The 27,626-nt window shown below is 49.9% G+C and overlaps 1 protein-coding gene across 4 annotated transcripts in view; it reads right to left on the bottom strand.

The window, feature by feature from the left end:
• Window positions 1-266: 266 nt before the first annotated feature.
• MAPK8IP2 (mitogen-activated protein kinase 8 interacting protein 2) overlaps window positions 267-27,626 on the bottom strand; it is a 29,546-nt gene continuing 2,186 nt past the window's right edge. For 2 of the 4 annotated variants that reach the window (XM_045062581.1, XM_045062580.1), the window contains 12 exons: window positions 13,693-13,861; window positions 8,499-8,604; window positions 6,926-7,204; window positions 6,672-6,765; window positions 5,313-6,566; window positions 4,976-5,051; window positions 4,675-4,847; window positions 4,448-4,557; window positions 3,696-3,800; window positions 3,481-3,551; window positions 1,443-1,541; window positions 267-1,017 (listed from right to left, as the gene is read on the bottom strand). In XM_045062581.1, the coding sequence (XP_044918516.1) occupies window positions 945-1,017; window positions 1,443-1,541; window positions 3,481-3,551; window positions 3,696-3,800; window positions 4,448-4,557; window positions 4,675-4,847; window positions 4,976-5,051; window positions 5,313-6,566; window positions 6,672-6,765; window positions 6,926-7,204; window positions 8,499-8,604; window positions 13,693-13,736 (2,484 nt within the window). In that variant the 5' untranslated portion in view covers window positions 13,737-13,861 and the 3' untranslated portion in view covers window positions 267-944. Of the gene's footprint in view, window positions 1,018-1,442; window positions 1,542-3,480; window positions 3,552-3,695; window positions 3,801-4,447; window positions 4,558-4,674; window positions 4,848-4,975; window positions 5,052-5,312; window positions 6,567-6,671; window positions 6,766-6,925; window positions 7,205-8,498; window positions 8,605-9,574; window positions 9,853-13,692; window positions 13,862-27,626 lie in introns of those variants that run through there. The other 2 variants (XM_023257675.2, XM_045062582.1) reach the window with 2 other exon arrangements.

The raw sequence follows: 27,626 nt of genomic DNA, 5'->3' as shown, positions 1-27,626 counted from the left end.
CAGCTCCCCCATGTGACCACCCCCAGCCTGGAGCTCTGGTGTGGACAGAGGAACACACAGGTGTGACCAGTGCCCCCTCTCTTTCTCTGGGCTCAGCTTCCTCCCTGGCCAATCAAGCACATTTGGGGAAAATCCCTAGGAAGGTCCACGGCATGATTTTGGAGAGTACTTCTCACGGCTCCATCAACCTGGAGTCTCGGGCCCCACTGCCAGGGGCAGCTCCCCAGTCCCTTATCTGTGCCACCGTCCCCCAGAAACAGCCAGTGTCACACCAAGCAGAGAGTTTATTGAGGCGCTAGACTGCGGGGAGTGTGTGCAGCGGCGAAGCGGACGCTGGTGCGACCAGGGCCAGGGCGGGCGCCCTCCTCCTAGCGTCTGGGGGCTTGGGGTAAGCATCCAGAGCTACTCCTAATCTCCCCCAAGCCCCTTCTGGGGAACCCCTCCCTGCTTCCCCCTGAGCTCCACGGAGGGCAGTATGGGGGTCCTTCTCTTTGTCCCTGTGGGCAAGGATGGGATAATCCCTTGAGATTCACTATAAAAATTAAAATTCCTTTATAAATCACAGGGGAGGGGCAGGAGGGGATCACCTGGGAGCTTGGTGCCACTGGCCACCTAGAGCCTCTCCTTCCTCTACAACCCTCCCAGTTCTGACCCCAAGTAAAGAGCAGAGGGTGAGAGTTTGCAGGCACAGAGAGGGGCAGAGACAGAAACAAGGAGATAGGAGGAGGTCAAGGGGCAGATGAGGGCGACACAGAGAGAAAGAACGGATCGGAGGGAAAGTGGAGAGGTGCGGACTCCTCTCTCCCGAAGCCCCTGGGGAGCACAGAGGAGACCCCCTGGACATCAGTTCCCACGTGCCCCCAATCCAGTTCTTGCCAAAGCCGCAGTGGCTTCTTGAGACACGCCCAGCCCCAGCTGCACCTGCAGCAGGAGACCGGTGGCGGCTACTCCAGGTAGATGTCCTCTGTGGGGCAGGCGTACTCCAGGTGCTCCTGGTAGTACTCCAGGAAGGCGCGGCTGGGGGAGAGAGCGTCATCTACCAGCCACTCGGGGCCACCTGAGTCACCCGCACCCCCACGCCCCAAGTTCTCCCTCCTCACCCACCTGGGCCTGCCCATGTCACCCCTGGCCCCCATTCCTCAGCTCTCCAGGCCCGTGGGGCAACATGCCTCTTCCACCCCCAACACCCTCCCCCTAGGCTCCTGCCCCACGTCTGCAAACTTGCTTTCCACCAACTTCTTCCAACTCTCCGGCTCTATGGCTCCTCATCTGGCCTTCCCCTCACTCCTGTACAAACTCCCCACCCCATGCCAGGCCTTCCCCACAAACCTCACCTCCCTGCCTGTCTTCCCAGCCCTACTCTCCCCACCCCCCGCTGGGCACTCACGCACCAGTTCTGTGTCCCACACGCCCCCCAGCCAACCCTCCCCACCCCAGCTCACCCCACACTCTGGGCCACGGGCCTCATGGACTCCTGGGACACAAAGACGTGGCAGGCAAAACGGCTCAGCAGAGGGTGTTTGGTGATGAAGCCGAAATAGCTGAAGGGGGAGTTGGTGCAGAAGAACGTGAGAGCACACACATCTCAGGCCCCCCTTAAGATCTGGAGAGGAGTTGGGGACAGAGGGCTCCGGAGGAGAGTAAGGGGAGGGGACAGTGTGTGGGTCACAGGACTTCAAGATTTCAAGGTGACTTTTTGGGTTCTAGTGCAAGCACAGTGCTCGGCACCTAAGAGGAGTGAGTGGCCTGTGCTACTTTCTCCACGACAGGGGTGTCCCGCCAGGGCCACCCGCCTCCGTGGCTCCCCACCCAGAGCACACAGCAGGGCCTCCTTCCTGCCCTCTAGATGTGAGTCACGTGAGCCTGCACAGTCCCATCTCTGGTCCTGCAAACTCTTGCAGCTCTTATCTGAGCTCTGATTCGGGGCATGGCGTTGGCCCTCAACCTGCAAAACCCTCTTCGTGGACAGACACCTCCCACTCTGGTTCTGTCACAACCTTTCAGTCACCGCCCCAACTCTTCCCTGAATCTGCCCTGTTCTCTTCACGAAGACATTAATGAAAGTTACTGTCCAGAGGGAGAGCCTGTCAGAGCCCCGCGGCCTGAGTCCGGAGTCTCCCCCACTGTGGCCCATCCAACCCACATCACACTGGATTGAGCTCCTGTGGTTCTGCCACGTGGGAATCCACATGACAGTGTCACGGCCAAAACAACACGCTCATGCTGTCAGTGAAGAGCCGCACCTCAAACGCCGCGTTCAGTCACATTTATCGTCACTGACGCTTCGATGGGGCTACCGAGTCCTGGGCACCACCCTCAGCCCTTCCTGTTCTCACCTCACATAAACTTCACAACAGCTCGGTGAGGTCAGTGTCCTGTTCTACTGTCTCTAGATGATGGAAATGAGGCGCCGAGGCAGTCAGAAACCTGCCCAAGGACGCACGGCCAGTCTGTGGCAGCGCAGGAGTATTTGTGGCAATCTGTGACCTAACAAGCCACGTACTCCAGTTTCATCCGGCACATTCCGGACCCGCTGCCTCCTTCACAAGGAAATGAGCTACCCCTTCGCCTAACGCTATTTCCTCAGCACCTCCTTACCATGAAGGACTGCGCCGAGTTCTGGAGTAATACGTATTAGGAAGGTCTGGGCCAGGAGAGCAGCTCCTGTGTCCCCTCCCCTCCACCCACCACCTCCACTGCTTGAATCCTAAACCACTGGTCTGACCATCCTTCTCTCACGGGCTTGCACTTGGGTCGTGTTTAGCTGTCTAGACCTGAGCTTGTGGCACGTGCAGTCTCCCTCCCGGTAGTGCCACCCTCAGCCCGCCGCCCGTGCAGGTGTGGCCTCCATGCAGACCAGTCCTGTGGTGCCCGAGCGCCCTGCTGTTTGGTCTGAGCCCTGACACTCTATCCAGCTCTGCATCCTGACAAGCCAGCTGGTCAACCCAACTGAGTCACATTCAGTGACACCACTGCAAATGGGATGAAATACAAGCTCTTTGACAGAGTCATAGGGCACCGGTACTCCTAGTGTCCCTCCAGCCTCATTCCAGCTGTTCCCCAAGACACCTAGTGCCCCCCACCCACAGCCTTGGCTCAACTGGCTCCCTACCAAGACCTGCCCCGTTACTTACTTGTCTTCCAAGGCTCACAGAATGCTTTCCAGTCCCCACCTGCGTCCCAAGAGAACTCACCCACCTCTCTACAGGTCTGCTCACTGGAGCCCCATAGCGACATCTGCCAGGCCCCGATAGATGCTTCTAGTGCTTACTTGTCTATGTGTCTGTTTCCCCATCCGGACCAGATGGGAGCTGGTTTTAGCCATGTCTCCTGAGCCCAGTGCAGAGTGGGCGCCATGTAAGGGCTCAACTCACAGAGCCACGTGGCTGCAGGCGGGGCAGTCAGGGCGGTGGAGGACGGGACTCATAGAGGGGCGGCCCTTGGGTTTTATGGGGACTCTGAGGAAGAGAAGGCTCTCACCAGCTGTTGCGGGGATGGCAGCCACAGAAGGAGATGTTCTTCATCTGGAAGAAGTGGCTGCAATGCTGGAACTAGAGCAGAGGCGGCAGGTGTCTGCCAAGTTAGACGGAGGGCCTGGAGCCACTCCTGGCACCCCTGCCACCCTCCCTCCGTGAGATCCTCTTGCCTTAGCCCGTCCCCAGCCTCCCCTGTGCCTCAGACCCCTACACCCCCACCTCAGGTCCTCCGCTTAGACTCAGCTTGACCCCCCGAAGGGAAATCTCAAGGTCACAGGAGGCAGGAGGACGCAGGTGGACCGTCAGCTTCCGGGCAGTAGCAATCTGGGGAAGAAGTTAGGGAGAGAGGGTCTCAAGGGCCTACAAGGGTGTCTTCGTCTCCCCTTGGTGCAACATTTGCATTATGGATGAACGCTCTTGGCACTGACTCTCGAACGTGTGAGCCAGGGGTCTTGGCCATTCCTTAGGCCCAGGACCACCTGGTCACCTCTCTGCACAAAGCCTGCCATTTCCTTCTGTTCCTCCAGACAGGACCACAGCTCCCACCACCCCCGGCCTCCTCACTGCCCACCCCACGAGCTGGATGGGAGTTCTCAGGCACAGGGCCGTCCTGCTCTTCGGCTGCTTTTCTACTCAGTCACAGGACCAGTAGAGGGCAGGTGCTCATTAAATGTTGACTAAGAACAAATGAGGGAGCAAATGACGGAGTGAGAGTTGGTCTTGATTTGCAGACAAAAAGAAGACAGACTGCAGGAAAGTAGAGGTCCCACTGAACCCGCCAAGAGACCCCAAGGTGCTGGGAGGCAGCTGCCAAGCTCTGCCCTCTGATCAGGCCCTCTGAATCAGAGCTGGGATCCCTGCCCCCTGAGGCTCCCAAGGCCCCACCTGAACCCTCTGTGGTCAGAGGCCTGGGGCCTCCAGAGGCTGTGCAAGCCTACAGGACTGAGGTGGAGCCCTGCCTCCAGACTGACCTTCTGCATGGCTGCACACAGGATGCCATTGCCCTGGTGACAGGGCACCTCTACAGAGCCCAGGAACTGCACGTCGAAGCGTTCCACCCAGCAGGGACTCCGCTTGCTCCCTGGAGGGGTGGAGAGGGGAGGGGAGTATCATAAGGGGTCTAGCTCAGACCAGTGGTGGGGGGGGAGGGGAGGAGGGCGGCTGGGTAGCAAACTACACCTCGGGGATGGGACCTCACCCAGCAGGTCCTTGGCAGGGCCGGGCACCGCGTGGGCGTAGAAGGCAGGGAAGACCCCACGCTCCCCTGTGCGCATGTTGAAGCCACGGAACCAGAAGTCGTCCTCCTCGGCCTCCACCAGCACCGGGTCATCCACATCCAGCTCCAGTTCATCCGGATGGCGGGGGATGAACCTGAGATGAGGTCGGAGGTGGGAGATCACTGGAGGAGGGGCAGCACTGGCTGGGATGCGTCCCCCCGGGCCCAACGGTGTCTGCAGACCAAGGTTGGGGATCACTGCCGGCACCTGAGGAGGCAGTACCTGAAGACGGCCCGATGGGTTTGCTCTCGCTCCTCCCCGTTGACCAAGCAGGAAAAAAGGCCAAAGGACTCGGTGCCTGAGTGACAGAGACAGGGGAAGACAGACTCAGAGGTGGGAAAGGAAAGTACTTAAAGGCCTGGCCAACTTCCTCCCCCCAACAGTCTGCTGTAGGTCGTCCTGAGTCAGGGAGGGAAAGGGAACCAGCCCATCGGGGCGAGGAGGAGCATCGATCCCCGCAGGCGTCCCCGCCCTGTGAGGGACCTCAGGCTGCCCTGGGCGCACTCTGGAGACCTGCCTGCTCCCCAGGACCATCCCCCTTCCCCCACTTCCCACTCACTGGAAGAACGAGATGTGCTGTTGACAAAGACATTGAGGAACTTCTTGGAGAAGGTGAGGTCAGGGCTGTCTGGGGAGGCGTCCTCCGGGCCCTGACCGCCACTCAGAAGTGCAGCTGCTGTCTCTTCCTCGCTGGCCTCCCCGCCGCTGTCCTCCTCGCTGGCCTCCCCGCCGCTGTCCTCCTCGCTGTCCTCCCCGAGGCCAGCGCAGCGCCGAAGGCTCACCAGCTCTAGCTGCGTGTGCTCGTCCACCACCAGCGTGTACTTGACCGCATCGTACACCAGCGAGGCGTCCAGCGGCGCGGCGGGGCCCGCGCTCCGGCCCCCAGGGGGCCCCGCCTTGTCTTCAGTGTCATCCTCTTCCTCTTCCTCCTCGTCGTCCTCCTCCTCCGAGCAGGCGGCGGAGCAGGCGCGGCCGGGACGGGCGCCGCGGCCCGGAGCGGCCCACAGCGGCGTGATCGTGTCGCGTGTGGGGTTGCTGAGGAAGAGGCAGGGCCCGGGCTGCGCAGGGCCAGGCCGGGGTGCCGAGGGCACGGGCGGCGGCGGCCCGCACAGCGTCTCTATGTCCACCAGCTCCACGCCGCCCGGCCCCGCAGCCGCCTCAGGGGCCTGTGTGGCCCCGCCAGCCGGCGACATGGGCTCCCCCGAGGGACGCGACGCGGGGGACAGACACTGGCCAGGGCAGCGGATGGGCGAGGAGCCCTCGGAGATCATGCGGCTCACGAGGTTGCTGAGCAGCCAGGGCGAGTCGGCGTCCTCGCTGAGGTCTGGCTCCGACTCGGACCCTGACTCGTACTCGCTGTTGGTGTCGTCGTGGCCCACCGGCAGGAAGGCGGGGCGGCGCGGGGGCTCGCACGGGGCCTCGGGCTCGGGCTCGGGCTCGGAGGCAGGCGACGAGGCCTCCTCGATGGAGTTGGTGAGGTGCGAGGAGCGGCCGCTGCTGCTACTGCCGCCGTCGCTGCTCAGCTCCAGCTCTGTCTCCGAGATGGAGGAAATCATGCGCCCCAGGCGTGCGGCCCCAGCGTCCTCCGAGTCGGAGCCTGGCGACGACAGCTCCTGGCTGCTGCGCCGGCCTCCGCGGCCCCCGCTGGAGCGGCTGCCCAGGTCGGCCTCGATGCCAGGATCTGACGAGGGTGAGGCCCCACAGGGCGCGGGGGGGCCCGCCGGCCGGTTCCCTTCGCAATCGCAGCCTGGGCGCACAGGCGACTGTGCCCTGCAGGGGCTCGCGTCTGTGGGCTGGAGGGGGGCGGGTGACTCTGCCGAGCAGGGGTATATGTCAGCAAGCCCACCCGGTTCCCTTCCTCCCTTCCTCCCTCCCTCACCTCCTGTGACCCCACCACCAGCACTGCCACCCCGCTAACCTCTGAGGGGCTCCTGGGGAGGTGAGCACAGGACTGTTTCCTGCCAGGAAGCTGGAGGCGCTGGGGCAAAGCCTCCATTGTTGTTCAGGGAGTCCTGGGGGGGGGGGTGTTGGGGGGGAACAGCAGTAAGACAGTGGTGCCGAGGAGGGTCTCCAGCTCTCAGGGGTAGGACAGGCTGTCATGGGGAGCAGAGTTCCAGATGGTGGAAACCCAGGTTTAGTTCCAGGGTGCTGTAGGTGGGTCTGGATGCTCACCTGGGCTCCCAGTGTAGTCAGGTGGAGCGTGGTGGGCCGATTCTTGTGGGGCTCCTCCATGGAGGGGGAGGGGATCAGGGCCTCCTCTGGGGCAGGGGCCTCTAAGCCAGGGCCTCCTCCCTCCTTGCCCTCCCCTTCTCCTTCCTCCTCTTCCTCCTCCTCCTCCTCTTCTTCCTCCTCCTCCTCTTCATTGTCATCGATCATCTCAAACTCCTGGAAGTCATCCTGGAAGGAGCAGATGGGGTGCGGCTGCTCCGAACGTCCCAGGGAGAGACTGTCCTGCAAGAAGGAGGGACAGGCAGAGCTGGGCCAGAGCTCAATAGTGACTGGGGGTTCCAGGTGCCAGGAAAGGGGAAAGCAGAAAACTGTAAGTTAAGGGAGAGAAGACTCCAGTTCACTCTGCTCCCCATCAACTGATCAGTTGTTTATTTGTTTGTTTTTCAACCTGCATAAGATACAAAAGGATCCCTTCAGTTCTTGCTAAGAGCCCAGACTCTTAAGCTTAAGTGACAGAAATTCTCAGAGCGGCCGCAACCCACCTGCCATCCTCATGTTGCTCCCAGACCTCGTCACATTTGACACCAGCACTCCTGCCTTCATAGCACTTTGACACAACTCACAATTACTCTACACCCCCAGCAAGCTGCAAGCCTCACCAGAGCAGGGCCATGTCCATATTGTGTACCCTACACCGAAAACAAGACTTAGCCTGTGGATGCTAAGCGGAATGCATGAAGACAGCCCAGGATAAACCAAGCTTGCACCCACCTCAGGGCCTTTGACACAGTTAATCACTTTCCTCCACTCCCTACTTCCTTCACCTGCCCAACCCCAGCTAGTCGTCCCTAAGGGCAAGGTTGTGTGCCATTTCCACCAGAAAATCTCCCTAACGGCTTCAGTCTCTGTTGAGTTCCCTTCCCCCTCAGTGCACCTAGGAGCCCAGTCCTTGATACTCAGGCAGCCAGCCATTGCCTCTTATGACTTTCTCCCCTACTGAGTTAGAAGCTCCCAAGGGCAAGGGCCACACTGGTCCCGTTCTCCTTCCACACACCTGGAAGCCCCCAGCACTTGCCACATGGCAGTTCCTCAGAAATGTTCTAGAGTGAGTAAAAACAAAAACGTGGAGAAAGGGAGGGAGAAGAGAAGAAGGAGGAGATGGGGAGGAGAAAAGATTGGGGTGGAGACGTAGGGCAGATAGATGGAAGCTTGAGAGATGGGGATAGGGTTAGGAAGGAGATGGCAGCTGGAAGGGGTTAGATCTTCCTAGAAAGTAGTCTGAAGACAGAAGGCACCCAAACCATAGGCACACTTCCCCTCCCCCAAGCTAGCCCAGTGACAGGGCCAGGGGAGGAATGCTAGGGACAGCCCTCTGTGGAGGGCATAGAGTCTGAGAAAAGAGAGGTTTGATATCAAGGAAGACCCTGGACCAGGAGGCCAAAAGGGAGGGGGGAATCAAAGGATTTCTATTTCAAGGCTGAGCGCAGACCCACCCTAAAACTCCAAGTGAGCATTAAACAGATCCGAAGTGAAGTTCTCCCTTAACAGGGTTCCATGACCCCAGCCCATTTCCCACCTTCTCGCAGTGGTCCGAGTCATAGCTGAGGCCCAGGCCACAGTCATCGGTGATCTCAGACAGGTCCTCATCGTCAAATTCTTCCAGGCTTATGTCCTGGGGGGGCCTGGGGAGGGGACCAGGGTCAGAGAGCAAGGACAGGGCTCCTGAGGGAGCCACCACCCCTGGACTCCCTCCCTGTCTGGAGGCTGGTCCTAAGGAGGAACCCCCAGCTGCTAGGCCCCATGGTCTCCAGAAACCCCAATTCTCAGATCCACATCCTGCCATCACCTTGAACCCCAAGCTCTGCTCTTCAGTGGATCCCCCACAATCTGAGCCATGACCAGTCCAGAAGAGCCATCTGTCCCCCCAATCCTCCCCACCCCCTCCTCCTCTCTCCTCCAGGCTACAGGCCCCTCTGGGTCACAGCTTCAGCCCCAGGGGAGTCAGTCTGAGCAGAGTGGGGGAAGGGGGGGAAGGGGGAGCTGAAGCTGCAGCAGCAGAAGGGGGGGGTGCGTTCAGGTGGGCCTGCTCTGAGAGCAGAGTCTAGCCACTTTGTCTCCCATTCTGCCTAAGGCAGGTCTACACCCAAAGGTCCAACCTTCTCCCCACCTCAGTCCCTTCCCCCAGGGCTCCAGGCTTGATTTCAACTCTCTCCCTTCCGGAGCTTTACAGGCCAAGACAGGCCTTCAGCAAAGAGAGGCCCAGCAAGGCCAAAAGGACACTGCCAAGCACAGAGGGCGGCTCAGCATCCTGCCCAGACAGGCTGCCCCTCAAAGGCTCAACCCAGGTCCTCCACCCTTGAGGGGTCAGCTGCCCCAGCTGGGTGCGGCACAGGGTCCTAGCGGGATATGGGGGTAGGGGCATTAGGCCTTGGAGAAGGGGGAGGAGGGGAGGACAAAAATAGACCCTGAAGGGAAGGAGGATGATGTACAGGAGTCAGAGGCCTTAGGACCAGACAGGGGACTGGGGCTTGGGTCCCCAAAGGCGATGGGGGTGGGGTGGCAGGCCCGGGTCGGAGGAGGCTGGGGATGGGTCGGGGCGGGGGCTGCAGGAAGATAAGGGCCTGCCGAGGCCCGGGGCGCCAGAGTGCGTACCTGCAGCCTGGCGGCGACAGCGAGTGAAAGGTGGAAAGAGAAAACATCTCCGCCCGATCCGCCATCTTCTCCGGGGAAAGGCCTGCCGACTGCGGCGGGGGGAGGGGTGCGCGGAGCGACGGCCCCGCACGCCCTTCGTCGCTCCCTCCCTCGGTCCTCAGCCCTCCCCGAGTCACCTCGTGACACGCCCTGCGACACCCCGCCCGCCGACACACCTCGACACCCTGCCAGGACACCGCGGCAGGCGAGCGGCAGCGCCGCAGGGGGAGGGGAGGAGGGGAGGGAGGATCCGGGAGAGGAGGGAGGGGACAGAGGAGGGAGGGAGGGGGACGGCGGGGAAGCTGGTTGGAGGAGAGAAGATGGTTTGACTGAGAGGCTCTGGTTCGGGAGCGATCGGGTTTGGGGTTTTTCTCGGGGTGGGGGGAGCAGGTGAGAAGCGGATTGGCGGGGATGAGGGTTAGGTATATGTACAGGAGGGTCTGCGGGTGGGGAGAGACAGAGTGAGACCCTTAAATGAGAACCCTACGGTGGGAAAGTGGAGGAAGGCAGCTGTCTGGGTCCACAGACCTCTGGTTAACCGTGGGATTGGATTGTGGGGGCTCGTGGAGGGGTGGGTGCCGCCCCGGAGCTGAGCTGACGTCCCGAGGAATCAGAAGAGTTGGGGTCCCAAGCCTGGGTCTGAGGGGATGGAGACCGAGGCTGGGCTGGCTGCGGGTCCTAAGGGGCTGAGGGAGCTGTCCGCCTCTGGGTGCTGATCAGGGCCGGTTGGAGCTGTCCCACAAAGGGTGCTGATTGGGCCGCCGGAGATTTCTCCCTAAAACGTGCTGACTGGGCTAGAGGAGCTATTTCCCTGACGGGAGCTGATCACAGCTGAAGGAGCTGCTCTCCCAAATCTTGCTGATCGGTGCTGGACAGAGACATCTGACCAGGGATGCTGAGCTGGCTGGATTCCAAGTTAATCACACAGGATGCTTGATTGAGACTAACACGGAACTTTCAGGACACAGTACAGACTACGCAGACTGGACCGAGGTACTGTTGGGAATTGGGTGATAACCCTGAGGCTATGTTCATTCAACTAGAAAAACTATTTCTTGAGCACCAACTATGTGATTGGCATTGTTCAGGATACTGACGTGTTCTGGCTTGTTACGGAGCTGTGTGGGGAGAGCGATGGTTGAAATGGAGCTCAAAGAGTTAGATTAGGTCAGGGTCAGCAGGTATTGGGGCAGGGGGAGGGCAGATCAGTGTTATGAGTACAGTTGACATAGACAGGTTGGAGGGGCAGTTTAGGGAGACATTGTGGAGAAGACTTGGCTAAAGAAGGAAGCTGGAGTTTCAACAAGAGTGCCATGAAAGTATCCTTTTCCCCCCTTGATGGAAATTATGTGCGCTGACATTTCTTTGTCTAAATTATTTCTGTGGGAAGGATGTGGCTCTTGAATGATTAATGCCTGGAAACCACAAGGCAGAAGGAGCTCTTGCAAGTTGGGAAGGGCAACATCATTCTTTGGGAAAGACCTATGGCCAAGGGCAGACTGTGCCTGCTTTTGTGCCTAATCACAATTTACATTTCGTCTCAATTATGGTATTTTTCTAAGAATGGTACTTAATAGTTTATGTCATCCTCCCTAATGAATGAGAACTACAGGAGAGCAGAGACACTATCTTATCTCTCTTTGAACCTCCAAAGAGGTTCTTCTTTGAACCTCCAGTGCCTGGAACACAGCACATGCTCAGGAAATGTGTGAGTGAGCAAATGAATGAATGAGAGGGCTTATGGACTTCACCAGTCCATAAATGGGGCATTAAGTCCTTGTCTCCATGCTGTCTTTTCAATTTTAGGAGCACTAAGAACATTCCTCATTTCTGAGGTTCAAGGAGTCTGGACATATTAACAACTCCATGACTTTCCCCCACAAAACTCCAGATCACTCCCTAGAATTCACAGAGTTTTTACCCCAACTTCCCAGACTTCCTTTCAATCCTGTCTTGTCGTGAAACTAGACATCCACATAAATGGTCCATCCAACACCATGGTAAGACAGTTCCTTGACTTCTGATCAGTCAACAGTCTTCAACTCTTTCAACTCTAGCAACCTCTCCCATAAAGAGCCTCAGGATTTACTTGCCTGGAATTGCCTGGAATTGCGCCAACTTTGCACCAACTTTGAATCCTTATATGTCTAAATTCCGTCTCAAATTATCACTCCTACAATCCTCTTCAAGCCTCTCCACTTACTTCCCTCCCTCTTATCAGATGATACACCTGCGGATTCCAGGAGTATAAAGGTCATGAAGTTCAGGCTCCCACTCCTAATTTTACCTGTGAAGTCTTCCATTTGCCCCCAGAGCACAAATGGAAGGTCACCAGCCTTAGAGTCTGAGTGATTGTGGTACTAATCTTTATCTTGCCATCAATTCTCTGAACATGGGAAAGTTACTCAATCCTACGGACCCCAGTTTCTTCATCTATACACTGATGCTATGAGGATCATGTGAGATAACACATGTAAAGCTCTAGGCATGGACCCAGATCCCAATCATGATCATTCAATATTCCTTCTCTCCCTGCTCCTCACCCTGGGACCCGTTTCCTCCCAAACCCTCAGGACTCTGCTCTTTCCATCTCAAAGATACATTGATATGAAAAGGCAAAGTCTCCTGAAGGGGTTTATGCTCCTTACATCTCCTACATTTCTTCAAATCTACACGTCACCTCACGTGATCCTCATAGCATCCTTGTATGGATGAAATAACAGATCCAGAGAGAGAGCTGATCAATCGCTCCTTGAAGTTCTTTCTTCCCTCAGCCTGTGGGTCCCATGCACTATTGGTTTTCCTCTTGCCTTCCTAACCACCCATTGTCAGTGTCCTTCCAGACTCCTTTTCCTTCCCTTAAACAACTCCACCACTTTAATAATTCGGTTTGCTCTATGGTCCACTAATGGTATGGACAGTTACTACAAAACACCAAATTGACTGGACTTACGTGGGAAAATTGAAATAGCAACACAGTTTCAGCAATCCTCAGCACAGATCAATTCTAAAAAATCAGAGGACGTTTCCTGACAATTTTCTCATAGATTAGAAAATAAGTGCAAACTAATCTGCTTTTATTCTGTTCATATACCATAGAAGTCCCACACACAAAAAAAGCAAAAATGCCAATGGCTGAAACTATGAACAGAAATCTATAAAAAGGATGAAAAGCTTAAGAGCCACACTTTATGGGGAATGCTGTCATAACCAATAACTTCACCACCTCCTGAATTTTTTTAATGTTTATTTATTTTTGAGAGAGAGAGAGAGAGAGAGAGAGAGAGAGAGAGAGAGAGAGAGAGAGAGACAGAGTGTGAGTGGGGGAGGGGCAGAGAGAGAGAGGGAGACACAGAATCCAAAGCAGGCTGCAGGCTGCAGGCTCTGAGCCGTCAGCACAGAGACCAGCATGGGGCCCGAACCCACAGACCGCGAGATCATGACCCGAGCCAAAGTCAGACGCTTAACCGACTGAGCCACCAGGCGCCCCACCACCTCCTGAATTTTGATTTTAGGCATCCAGTTCTCTGACCAACGCCTCCTACTTTTCTTGCTTTCTTACTATTATCACAATGACACCCACAATTCTTTGACCCAATAAGAAGCCTGTTCCAATTACTATTGCTGTGTAGAAAATTATCACTAAGTTGATTTTTTTAAAAGCATTTTATTCTGCTTACAGTTTTGCAGTCATAAATTTGGGATTTAAAAGTCCTTGTCTGGGGCTTTTGGTGTGGTGTGGTTACTGTCAGAGATCAGCTGGCCTGGATGTCCAAGATGGCTCACTCACAAGGCTGGCAGTTGATATTGACTATTGACTGAGAGCTCAGCTGGGGCTGTCAACCAGCACCTACACCTGGCCTCTCTGGCATGGTATAGTCTCAAGGTAACTGGATTTTTTCCAGATGGCTGGCTTCCTCCAGAGTGAGTATCCTAGGAGGGCCAGGCAGAAGCTGCATGGCCTTTTATGATATAGCTTTGAAAGTCATATGGCATCACTTCTGCTATATGACTTTCATACCTATTGGTCAAAGTAGTCCCAAGACCCTCCAGATTCAAGAGAGAGGTCATAGACCCACCTCTCAGTAGGCAGTAGGAGGAGTGTCAAGGAATTGGGGGCCATGTTCTAAAGCCACAGATCTCCAGTATGGTGACCCTCTCATTGTTCTCATTGCCATTCAAGCTCTTCTCTCTTGCATCATCAATGTCTCCTCTTCTGGATCATTTCCATCAGCAAACAAGCAAAATCTAGGAATAAACAAGGAATCCAAAGTCATGGGGTTTACAGATATTGTTATGCCTTCAAGAAAAAGACAGTAAAAGAATATCCTTTATGGTTTAAGAAAGGAATCTCACAAACAGTTATGCCTTTCAGAAAACAGATTTCTACCAATAAGGAAAATGGTCATGACAATAAATCAGAGTTGAAGTTTTTTAAGGGATTGTTACTCTTAGGAAATAGCAACAATCTCTAAAATCTCAATGTCTTAAAACATTTCTTCATACAGAGTAGGACACCCAAAGACAGTTACATAAAAATTGAATACAGAAGAGGACTGTACGTTTTCACACAAGTCTTCACACTTGACCAGTATCATTGTCCCACATGGGACTATACTGGAGCCTTGACAACATGAATCTCAGAGACCTTCCCATTTGTTGTGATGAGTGCAAAGGGACTACCCCAGCAAAGCACTCCAGGAAATATCAGGCTGGGGAATATTTGGTGAGAATGGCTTCTCAAGTTTCCCCTGTCCTTCCCAAAGACACACTAGACAGTGGTCAGCCTGACCAGGGAGAGGTCCTGAAAGGTTGTGGGAGGCCCAGAGTGGAGATGTACAAGGCCTCTTCCACTCACAAACTTGTTACCCTAGAAATTCCAGCATAATTACCTTATTTGGTTGACAAAAATTGCCTTTATCAATCTTGCAGCACAGACTACAGGTTAGATAACAAGGACCAGGCCACTGGCATGATGCCCCTTTTTCTCTTCTCTGCCTCCTCCTCCCACCCGGTCACCTTCATTTCCTGTACCTCCAAATAAGCTACTCGCCCCTGAACCCTTGTCCCAGCCCCTATTTTTGAAAGAATCTGATCTAAGGCACCCTTTTACTTATGACACCCAGTTTACTCTTAACAAAGCCTAAAGTTAATGGATGTTTCTATCCTCTTCCTGAACAGCATAAAGATCCTAGAAGACTCTAACTGGATTCACTGCAGTCCCAATTAAATTTCATTGTACATTTTAATTTTCCTTTTAGAGACACACAAGGAATTGTTATTTTTGCTTTAAAAAGGTTTTTTTTTCTTTTTAGTGTTTTTACTTATTTTTGAGACAGAGAAAGACAGAGCATGAGCAGGGGAGGGGCAGATAGAGAGGGAGACACAGAATCCGAAGCAGGCTCCAGGCTCTGAACTGTCAGCACAGAGCCCGACGCGGGGCTGGAACTCACAGACCATGAGATCATGACCTGAGCCGAAGTCGGACGCTTAACAGACTGAGCCACCCAGGTACCCCTAAAAAGTTTTTTTAATGTTTATTTTTGAGAAAGACAGAGACAGAGACAGAGCACAAGCAGGGGAGAGGCAGAGAGAGAGGGAGACACAGGATCTGAAGCAGACTCCAGGCTCTGAGCTGTCAGCACAGAGCCTGATGCGGGTCTCAAACCCACAAGCTGTGAGGTCATGACCTGAGCCGAAGTCAGATGCTTAACTGACTGAGCCACCCACGTGCCCTGGAATTGTTATTTTTGCTTTAAAGAGTCAATGTTTACTTAGATTTACCCAAATGTTTACCTCTTTATGTATTCTTCCTTACTTGCACCTCAGACCTTCCTGTGATACCCTTTCCTTTTGCCTGACATACAATATTTAGCATTTTTTTTTTAATTGGGAGCTCTGTGCAGTAAACTCTCCATTTGTCTAGGAAATTCTTTATTTTTCCCTAACTCCCCAAAAATCATTTTACTGGATACAGAAATCTAGGTCAGGTAATTTGTTGTCACCAACATCTCAAAGGTATCATTCTGCTGTCTTCTGAATTGCCTTGTTGCTGCAAGAAGTCATTTCTCAGTCCCCCATTCTCTTGAAGACCATTTCTCTTTCCTCTCCAGCTTCATTTAGGACTTTCTCCTTTGTCTTTGGGTTTCTGAAGTTTCAATACAGTGGACCTAGGTGTCCATTTGTTTTTCTGTTTTTTTCGGCCTGAGGTTTACTAACCTTTTTTTTATGTTTATTTATTTTTGAGAGAGAGAGAGAGAAGCAGAGAGAGTTAGAGGGGGAGGGGCAGAGAGAGGGAGACAGAGAATCCTAAGCAGGCTCCAGGCTGTCAGCTCAGAGCCCAACATGGGGCTCGAACTCATCAACCGTGAGATCATGACCTGAGCCAAGATCAACAGTCGGACGCTTAACCAACTGAGCCACCCAGGCTCCCCCTGAGCCTCTTAACCATATGGATTTCTCCATATAGTTTCCTCAGTTTAGAAATTTCACAGCCAATGTGTCCTTGATATATCGCCTTCCCCATTTCCTCTTTCTCACCAGGGGCCCCACTCAGACCCCGTGGACCTTCTCATTCTAGCCTCTGTGGCTCTTAATGCCTGTACATCTTCCAGGCAATATCCAGGATAATTGATTCTCATTTATCTCTTAGTTCATGCATTCACTCTTCAGTTGTTTATTATTTGCTGTTATTCAAGCTGCGCACTGAGTTTTACATTTATTTGAAATTAAAATTCAAGTGAAACATAAACTAAATTAAAACTTTCATTTTAGAAACTCCGTCTGGAACTTCTTTTCAGAAAGTTTGATTATTCTTCATAGTTTCTCAGTTTCCACACATATTTTCAGCCTTACCATTTATTACTTAAATGATATTGAACATAGGCCTTTTGTAACACATTTGATAATTCCATTACCTGAAGTGTACTGTCTGTGGTTACTGCTGGTTTGTTCTCATGATCCCTCATTATCATTCATCACCTTTTTTTTTTTTAACTTAGGGATGCCCATTAGCCTTGGGATTGCATTCATGGGAAACTCTGTGGCCTAGGAGGAGGTAGAAACCACCAGGGAGAGTTTGCATTTTGTCTACCAGGCACCTATAAGCATTAGCAACCTGAGGTCACTCTATATTCAATGTCCCATCGAAGGGTTCTTGGAGCACCCTGACCATATGAACTTGAACTGCCAACCTACATGAGGGCCAGCTTCCTCTTCTAAGTTTTCAGCATCTCTGTCTCTCTCTTGCACACACACACACACACACACACACACACACACACACACTTCACTTCACCCCAAATTTGAAATAATTTTCTTTGCACTCCCCGAAGGACAGAATATTTCTCTAATTCACCCTAATACTGAGGGTTTAACTCTTTGAAGTCCAAGGTTTGCAGAGGATTGGTTTCTTATTAAATTCTCCTCCTTAACAGACTCTGATTTGTCTCTGTCTTCTGCGTTTCAAAGGGTACATATTCATTTTCTAGGGCTGCCATTAAAAAGTACCACAAAGTTGGTGGCTTCAACAACAAAAATTTGTTGTCTCGTATTTCTGGAGGCTAGAAGCCCCAAGTCAACATGTCAGCAGGGCGAGACTCTCTCCAAAGGCTCTAGGAGAGGGTTCTCCCTTGACTCTTCCCAGCTTCTGGTGGTTTCCAGCTCCTTGGTTCATAAATGCATCCCTCCAGTCTCTGCCTACATTGTCCCATGAGCTTCTCTCCTAGGTTTTTGGGTCTGTGTCCAAATATCCCTATTTTTAAAATTAGTCTCTATTAAAAAAAAATTGTTGATTGAGGGGGGGACACAAGTGAGCATGGACAGAGAGACAGAGGGAGAGAAAGAGAGAGAGAAACGGGGCTCACCAGAAGTGCAGCCCGAACTCACCTGAAGCAGGGCACGAGCTCACAAACTGTGAGATCATGACCTGAGCCAAAGTCAGATACCTAATGACTTGAGCCACCCAGGTGCCCAAATTTCTCTCTTATTATAAGGATACCAGTAATCGGATTAGGACCCACCCTAATCCAGTGTGACTTTATTTTAACTAATTTTATCTGCAAAGACACTATTTATAAATAAGGGCACTTTTTTTTTAGGTAGGCTCCATGCCCAAGGTGAGGCTTGAACTCATGACCTTAAGATCAAGAGTTGCACACTCCACTGACTGAGCCAACCAGGTACCCCAATATGGTCACATTCTGAGGTTCTGGGTGGGTATGCACTGTGGGGGAGGACACTATTTAACTATTTATTCATAGCATAGGCTATAAAACCCCAATCAAATTCTCTCTGTTCATCAAATGGCTCTGATCAAACACAGTATGCTGTGCTCCACTGCCCCTCTGGCCTCCCTTCTTACTTCGTCCCTTATTAGATCATCAATGACTTTTGAAAACACTTTTTAAGAAAACAGTTTGTCCTACATTCTTTTACTGAAGTATAGTTGACACATAATGTTACGTTAGTTTCAGGTGTACAACATAGAGATTGGACAAGTCTATGCATTATGCTGTGCTCACCATCTGTCATCACACAATGCTGTTACAAGACCACTGACTGTATTCCCTATGCTCTACCTTGTATTCCCTTACATTCCCATTTATCCCATAACTGGAAGCCTGTGTCTCTCACTCCCCTTCACCCATTCTGCCCACCCCCCACCCCATTAGTTTGTTCTCTGTATTTATGGGTCTGTTTCTGCTTTTTGTTTGTTTGTTTTGTTTTTTAGATTCCACATATAAGTGAAATCATATGGTATGTGTCTTTCTCTGTTTGACTTACTTGACTTAGAGTAATACCCTCTAAAGTCCATCCATGTAGTCGCAAATGGCAAGATCTCATTCTTTTTCATTGCTGAGTAATAATCCATTGTATGTGTATGTGTGTATATATATTCTATATGTATGTGTGTATAAAATATATGTGTGTATATATCCATTCTTCTATCATTGGACATTGGCTGCTTCCATATCTTGGCTATTCTAGATACATGCTGCAATAAACATATGGGTGCGTATATCTTTTTGAAATGGTGTTTGTTTTCTTTGGGTAAATACCCAGTATTAATTACTGGATCATACGGTATTTCTATTTTTAATTTTTTGAGGAACCTCCATACTGTTTTCACAGTGGCTGTACCAGTTTGCATTCTTACCAATAATGCATGAGGATTCCTTTTTCTCCACATCCTTGCCGACACTTGTTATTTTTTGGTTTATCCTTCATTTTATGGGGCACCTGGGTGGCTCAGTTGGTTAAGCATCTGACTCTTGATTTCAGGTCCAGTCACAATCTCATGGTTGTGAGATTGAGCCCTGCGTTGGGCTCCACACTGGGCGTGGAGGCTGCTTAAGATTCTCTCTTTGTCTCCCTCTGCCCCTCTCCTGTTTTTGCATGCTCTCTCTTTCTCTCTATATCTCAAAAAAAAAAAAAAAAAAAAAAAAAAAAGCCCAAAACATTTTCATCAGGAAGTTCTATTTAGGAATCTAGCTTGCCATATTACATTTGCATTCATTTTATGAAAAGAAACTATAGGGGCGCCTGAGTGGCTCAGTTGGTTGAGCGTCTGACTTCGGCTCAGGTCATGATCTCACAGCTCGTAAGTTCAAGACCCACGTTGGGCTCTGTGCTGACAGCTCGGAGCCTGGAGCCTGCTTCAGATTCTGTGCCTCCCTCTCTCTCTGCCCCAACCCACTCGCATTCTGTCTCTCTCTCAAAAATAAACAAACATTTAAAAAAATTGTTTTAAAGAAAAGAAACTACAACATGTAAGACTAGCTCAAGAAAATTAATGAATTGTATGTCTATTTCACTTACAAGCATATATACAAAATTCCCAACAAAATACTAGATAATGAAACTCAACAGTTTACATTTGTAAATGCATTCTGATCCCAGAAATCCAAGGATGGTTCAATATCTCACTTTCACTTCCAATGGTAACCCACCACATTCATGGACTAAGAGGAAATTTGCATAAGCATCTCAATAGATGGGAATTTTATAACACTCAACAATTATTTATGATTTTTAAAGAATTATTTATTATTTTTTAAATGGCTTCCAGCCATTATGGAATAACTGCTATCAGATTTTCCTTCCTTCCAAAGGGGGTGTGTAGGAAATCCCAGAAAACTGAACAAAATATAGGGAGCAACTATTTTCAGACATTGGACAAAGGACAGCACAGGACTGTGTTCCCTAAGGGAATCAATGACATAAAGCCTATGATTGCCCTCATTTTCCACATAGAGGAACTTCTGGACTGCAGGAACTTCCAGAAATCAGAGTGTGGCAGTCATGATGAGTTTAAAAGACAGAGTTAGAGCTTGCAGAGGCCAAGGTATTTGGAATTTTCAGACAGAGACAGAGAGGATCAACTCAGAGAAAGAGTTCCAGAAATCTTCGATAGGGTCCCTCCCCCAAGTTATTCTACACAAGCAGCCTGCTGTGTAGTATACAAGAGAATACTCTTCAGTGCCCTCTCCAGATGTGAACGTGAAGCATAAAACAAGGAAGAACCCTAAAGGACAGAGCTGGGAGCTTTCAGAACAAGTAACTTTCTCTTCTTCCAGGGTAGAGGTCTTCATTATTCATGCTTAATAGGATTTGGAAATTGCCACGGACCATAGACTGATATATTTCCCATGTTGCCTTTTCTAAATAGAGGTTTTATCCTTTTATCCTATTCTTACTCTCTCATTGCATATTTGGGACACAAAATATTTTTCAGTTTATAAATCACTAAATTTATAAACTACTGTACATTGATTATGTTGGGAGAACAAATAACATATTATTTCATTTTTAAATCACTGGACCACAAGAATCTACATCAGACCCTTTTGAACAAACTGTACATAACTCAGAGAACCTAAACTGTGAGCTGGATGCTGCAACTGTTGGAACTGTTACAAATGGTCTCCCTTAGGGATGAAGTGAGCTTGTTCCAGATACAGGAGAGTGCACAGATAACAAGAATGGCCAAAAGAGAGTACTGCAGCAGAAACTGCCAATTGTCCCCCAATATCTCTTCTCCTGTTCCTCTATGATTTTAGAATCCCTGATTTTCAGTCAGCCATTTAGCCTTCCAAAATAAATACGTATTTCAGTCCCCCTTGCACTAGTGGCACAGGGCAGCATCCAGGTATTTCCCTTAGGAGATCACTGGCATGAGGCATTTGTGCCCATCCTTATCCTTGCTGGCTAAAAATGGAAGCACTTGTTGGAGCAGTCATCTTGGATCATGAAGTAACCTTGGGAATGGAGGACATAAAGGCAGAAGAAAATAAAAGAAACCTAGATCTTTACAGACTTCATGGAATAGAGCTACCATTCAAGCCCAGGGATGGCTACCTCTAAACTCTTACATGAGATAAATAAAATTATCTTATGTAAACTGCATAAAATTGTACATGTTGTGTACTGTGTGATTCCAGGGACCCCACTAAGTGTATTCTGTGTGTTCAACCACACACAGCAACACTAAAATTTCCCTTTTACTTAAGACACTGTTATCCTGGGTCTTTGTGATTCATGGCCAAACAGTATTTTAATTGCTACAGAGCATAAAGTGGGATAATCAATTTGGGGAGAAGTTTAGCAATACTTAGTAAAACTGAAAATACACATATCCTATGGTCCCTATGATATACTATTACAGTGCTTCTCAAAATACGGTCCGTGGACCCTGGAGTTTCCAAAGGTCAAAAAGGCCCAAATTATCTTTATAACACTGAGACGTGACGTGTCTTTCCACTGTGCTGGCATTCGCATTTATTGTGCAAAAGCAATGGTTAGGTAGCATAAATCAAAGCTGGGGTACCAAACTGTAACAGTAATCACTGAATTCTTCACTATGGTCACAGGTCGAAGGGAGGAAAAAGCAGTTTCACTTAGGAATTTTGTTGATTAATGGGGCACCTGGGTGGCTCAGTCAGTTAAGCGTCTGACTCTTGGTTTTGGCTCGGGTCATGATCTCATGGTTCCTGAGTTCGAGCCCCACAGTGTGGAGCCTGCTTGGGATTTTCTGTCTCCCTCTCTCTCTCTGCTCCTCCCCCACTCACTCTCTCTCTCTCAAAATTAATAAACTTCAAAAAAAAATAATTTTGTTGATTAAGCAATAAAAAATTTTAATTTTATTGTCTTGACACTTACCAATTCTTAATATTCAGGGTGATGGCATAAAGGACTACATACTAAAGTACAATCGTGTCATAGCTACTTTACATCATTGTTTATCTGGGCTGCTGAACGCATCACGTTTTTCATGAAACACCATTTTTACTTAAAAGAAAATGGACAAATGGGGCACCTGGATGGCCCAGTTGGTTAAGCATCTGACGCTTGATCTCACTCAGCTCAGGTCACGATCTCATGGTTGTGAGTTCGAGCCCCACGTCGTGTCGAGCCCCTAAACTGTGTTTATTCTCACTTGGGTATCTGGAAGACACTTTCTCAAAAATGAATAATGGAGCATGTCACTTCAAGGAAAAGAACTGATAGTATTTGATAAAATTTGAGTTTTTATGGGGCACCTGGCTGGTTCAGTACATTAAGCATCTGATCTCAATTTTGGCTCAGGTCATGATCTCACAGTTTGTGACATACAGCGACACATTAGCATCTGCACTGACAGTGCAGAACCTGCTTGGGATATTCTCTCTCTCTCTTTCTCTCTCTCTCTCTCTGCCCCATCCCTGCTCACACATGTTCTCTCTCTCTCTCAAAATAAATAAATAAACTTAAAAAAATGTTTGAGCTTTTAAGCAAAAATTAGAATTTTGGAAAACATGTGTCTATCACCATGAGCTTAAAGTTTCCCAATGCTTAAATATTTTTTGAATAATATATAATAAAATGTGTCCAAATTTGGAAGATCTATGTAACTTAGTGAGCCAATATTTTCCAAATAACCGATGGATGAATGATGTTTCAAAATTATACATAAGTAGGGGCGCCTGGGTGGCGCAGTCGGTTAAGCGTCCGACTTCAACCAGGTCACGATCTCGCGGTCCGTGAGTTCGAGCCCCGCGTCGGGCTCTGTGCTGACGGCTCAGAGCCTGGAGCCTGTTTCCGATTCTGTGTCTCCCTCTCTCTCTGCCCCTCCCCCATTCATGCTCTGTCTCTCTCTGTCCCAAAAAATAAATAAACGTTGAAAATAAAAAATTAAAAAAAAAATTATACATAAGTAAAAGACCCATTCAGCGTGAACATAACATACTTCAAGTATACAGGCAAAAAAAAAAATGAAACCATGTTCAAGGGAGAAAAACTATTGCCCTTTTCAACTGTAATATCCAATACTGGAGCAGTATGAAGCAAAGAGCTGGCAGCTCTGAGGGAGAGTACTGTGGGGGGCTGAGAAAACCATGTCCCAATGGACATCCACATCCTAACCCAGAACCTGTCAATGTGACCTTATTTGGAAAAAGGATCTTCACAGAAGTGATCAAATTAAAGATTTTGAGATGAGGAGATGATCCTGAATTACCCAGTTGGCCCTAATGTGATCATAAGTTTCCTCATAAGAAAAACAGAAGGAGATCACATAGACGAGGAGAAAGCGATGTTGACCCTGAAGGCAGAGCCTGGAGTGGGGCAGCCACATGCTGAGGAACATCTGTGGCCACCAGAGGCCACCAGAGGCCAGAAGAGGCAAGGAACGGACTCTCCCTCAGAGCAGCCCTGCTGCCACCTTGATCTCAGCCCAGTGACCCTGATTTCAAACTTCTGGCCTCCAGGACTGTGAGAGAGTACATTTCTGTTGTTTTAAATCACCAAAGTTGTGGTAATTTGTTACAGTGGCAATAGGAAACTAACGGTGACCCGAGAATATTAAGCTGAGGCCAGCTGCTATTGAAGCACAAGCATATAGATGCCAATTGAGTCATGGGCACAAATGAGACCAGTTAGGGTTCACAGACCCAACAGACCCGACACATAATCAAATATTTTACAGCCCTTCACCATCTTGAAAAGACATTCATGACATAATCTAACATATTTTCAAATCAACATAATGGATTAATGAAGAGAAACAGAGACGGGAGACTGGCGGCCATTAGATACATAACAAGTCTGTTCCAGCACATTCTCACCTTCTCACAGTGCAGGCTGCCAATGAGTCCAGGCTCCATTCAGCCAACTAAGCACAGCTACAACTTATCCCAGGGCTTTAGCCCAAACACTGAATCCAGAATCTGTTTGGAGTAAGTACACCCATGTCGATAAATTTGAACTAATCTACAATTCGTTCTTGGCTTTGTATCCTTGTAATCCATTCCCACACATATTCTCCAGTATTTTTTTGTGGATATAAATTGGCAAAAATCTCTGTTCTTTTATTGTGTGTCTTTGTTTGGGTTCTTCCGAAAGCAGAGTCTAAGGCGGAGACTTGGGTATAAGTGGTTTGCTCAGGAAGTGATGCCATGAAATGAAAGTGAGGGAGGGGGTGAGTGAGACAGGAAAGGAGGAATCAAAACATAGTGTTCCTGAGGTCACTGCTCTGGCTAACAACCTTGACTTCACCAGGATCTCCTGAGAAGTGTCCAGAATGTCTCCTAGGATTCTCCCATTATTCACCCACTGCCTTCTGTCCCCAGACCCTGGGGTTACCTCTAGAGACTGGGCTGTGCTGCTAAGCAGGTCAGGTGGGCTCCTGTGGTGTCAGAGAAGGGCTCGGGCAGAAAGTGTAGATATACAGCAGGTGCCAGGGAGGCATCTCTGTAAACCCACTGTAATTAAAGGTGTGCTGAGGGCATTAGTCAAGACACCAGCCCTTACAGCCCTCAGATCTACCCACGTGCCACATTAAGTCCAATCTGTCATGATTCTTTGAGGTGAAGGCTGGTCACAACCTCTACAAAAGCCTTAACAGAACAAAAAGAGTCCATACTATTGCAGCTGCTCCTGAGGCTATAACTCATACTCATTATTATCTCCCTTCTCTGCCTATTCTAGACTTCCCTCACCCTCAGCCAGCATTTGATGAAGTTACGCAGTCGTTCATTCCTGGGGGTTCTGAGCCCTTGGTTCCCTTGCCCTTGGCAGGCTGAGGCTGCTGAAAATGTCTTTTCACTGTTATCACTTGGCATGGAAGCAACCAGACCCCAAAGTAAATCCTCAAAGTACCAGACAAACTCTTGAAGGCCCCCTAAGTAGCAGTAACCCTATCTCATAATCATCAGGATCAATTATCCACTCCTTTGCCTGCTGGTTCACAAGCATGAGGAGCTCAAAATGACCCTATAGGATTTTCAGACTGAGGCTCTGTGTGGGTGTCCTTCCCTGGAACCAGTGGAGTCCCCTCATGGAAATAAATGTTCTCTACCTGGGAACAGCAGAGTTTAATTTTGCAGAGACAGAATGTGCAAATTCTACAAACTGAGCTTTGGATGATGAAAGGGTCATCTTTGGATGATGAAAGGATCCCGATGCTCTGGATCACTGAGCATGATGATGAAAGACATCCCAACCCATGGGTTCTTAGACCTGTGTCTTTGTTCCTGGATCCCTATATTGCATCTACTGGGGGATAGCACCATATACCGGGCTGTGATTCAGTGTATGTATCTGAACTCCTTAAGGTACTGTCCCAGAGCTAGGACCTTTGCTAGAAAGATGTCATTCTATCTATTAGATGGGCTGCTTGTGGACAATGCAGGATATTAGAGAAACAGTGGCTCCCATGGCCATTCATACATCATTGTGTCTCTTTCACTGTGAAATGAGTTTCTTGGCCCAAGATAATGTTATACATGATCCTATGTTAGTAAATCCAGTATTCTCTAAGCTCCTGGATAGGGACGTTACTCTGAGATACTGTGGATGTGTGGATGTGTGGGTGTGTGGGTGTGTGGATATGTGGATACATGGCTGTGTGGCTATGTGGCTACATGGATATGTGGATATGCGGATATGTGGATATAGGGAAGCAAACCCACAGCCAGAGCAGGTGTCAGTTCCAATAAGGATGAATCAATGCCGTCTCCTGGGTGGCAAGGATCTGCCAAAACCAACTTGTCACTGAGTCATCTAGGGATGGTGCCATATTGGGGCTCAGCACTGATACTGGCTGCTAAGAGGTCAGAAATTCAGTGACCATTAGTAATAATAATTCAGTAATAATTAAATAAGCCTCGATAAGAGAGAGCCCATGTTAGTGGACATAACTTGCACTCCTGCCAACATAGCAACTCCATTCACAGGCCCACCATTTAAGCACAAGGGTAGCCAAGAACACAGGCTGGATGACATCTATCCATCCACTTTGTCATTCAGTGACCCCTCTGCAGTGAGTATTAATATGAGGCACAAAGATGCACACATTTGTGACAACTTCATAGGCTCGTCTTCTTTTCCAGAATTCCTTGTCTCCAACATTCCCCTCTTGCTCTTTCCAACCAGCAAGACATCTGTCACCACTCAGAACTTCATGTGCATTCTTTCTTTAGGCCACTACTCTGTCCACCCCACTCCCTCCCTATAAAGTAGATATCCAAGTGTACTGCTCGAAGCTCTGCCCTCTAGAGGATTTCCCCCCATTACTTTCCTTTAGAGCCGCTTTGAATGGGGCTGTAGTGCAGCAGTGATTCAGATCTGAATTTTTCTTCCTGTCTTCTAAGATAGAGGCATCAGTGCCACAGAGACATGGGGGCCACAGCCATCTCTTCCTGTAAATGACTGGTGCTCTCTGAACAAGCTTGGATCCAATTCTTTTTGTGCAACGAATTGCTGCTGAACCTACCCAACCCATTGGCTTCATGGATCTGTCAAGATCTAGCTCAGGACCGGCAGTTTTGGTCACATGGTCATTTGGTGCCCCATAATCAGGCGCTAAGTCTCTACTTGGGTCCAGCAGTGTGCCAGAAGCTTCTTTCAAGTGGTGAGTAGTTCTCTACTGCAGCAGGCACGGCTTTGCTTCAAAACCCTGCGTACGCACTACAAATCTGTGGGAGCGTGCCAAAGGTGCCATATAGGCTCGCTACTTACCACAAAAAAGCCCAACACTAACTCACCGGTTCTGCTAAGTGGCAGGGGAACCCATCCTCCAATCTGGATCAGCAGAGCCCTCCTTTGTTCTGGACTCCACTCTAAACTGACAGTTTTTCAAGTCACCCAACAAATGGGTCAGAATAGTATTCCCAAGTATGGTACACGCCAACTCCAAAACCCAGAGGTGCACCAAGTACTATGCGTCCTTCTTTGTGACAGGGTTGCAAGATACAACTTCTCCTCATCTTAGAGGTGATACCCTGGCGCCCTACAACAGTGCACCCTGAAAACTTCACTGATGACAGGCTCCACAACTTCTTTTAAGTTTTTTTTTTTTAATTTTTTTTTCAACGTTTATTTATTTTTGGGACAGAGACAGACAGCATGAACGGGGGAGAGGCAGAGGGAGAGGGAGACACAGAATCGGAAACAGGCTCCAGGCTCTGAGCCATCAGCCCAGAGCCTGACGCGGGGCTCGAACTCCCGACCGCGAGATCGTGACCTGGCTGAAGTCGGACGCTTAACCGACTGCGCCACCCAGGCGCCCCACTTCTTTTAAGTTTTTATTTATTTATTTACTTCAGAGACACAGAGAGTGGGTGGGGGGAGGGGCGGAGAGAGGGGGAAAGAGAGAATCCCAAGCAGGCTCTGTGCTGTCAGCACAGGAGACCGAGGCGGGGCTCGAACTCACAAATCTGTCAGATCACGACCTGAGTTGAAACCTAGAGTCAGATGCTTAACAAACTGAGCCACCCAGGCGCCCCAGCCTCACAACTCCTGAGGGTTTCTCTCTCATCCTCTGCCATGCATTGTTTTATCAAGGACAGAATACTGGTCACTTCCTTCTTCACCATGTCCACTTAGCACGATATCATCAGTGTTATGTGGAATGTCTGGATGATCGAGAGCTCAATGGATTAATTGTGACGGAGAGCAGGAAAGTTAAAACCAGCTTGAAGTAAGACAATGAATATGTTCAGCTGTTCCTCCTATAAAAACGTGAGACGCTTTTGGG

The sequence above is a fragment of the Felis catus genome, chromosome B4 (genome assembly GCF_018350175.1).
Source record: "Felis catus isolate Fca126 chromosome B4, F.catus_Fca126_mat1.0, whole genome shotgun sequence".
In the NCBI taxonomy this organism is placed as follows: domain Eukaryota; kingdom Metazoa; phylum Chordata; class Mammalia; order Carnivora; family Felidae; genus Felis; species Felis catus.
This window is presented reverse-complemented; position numbering and strand designations above follow the sequence as displayed.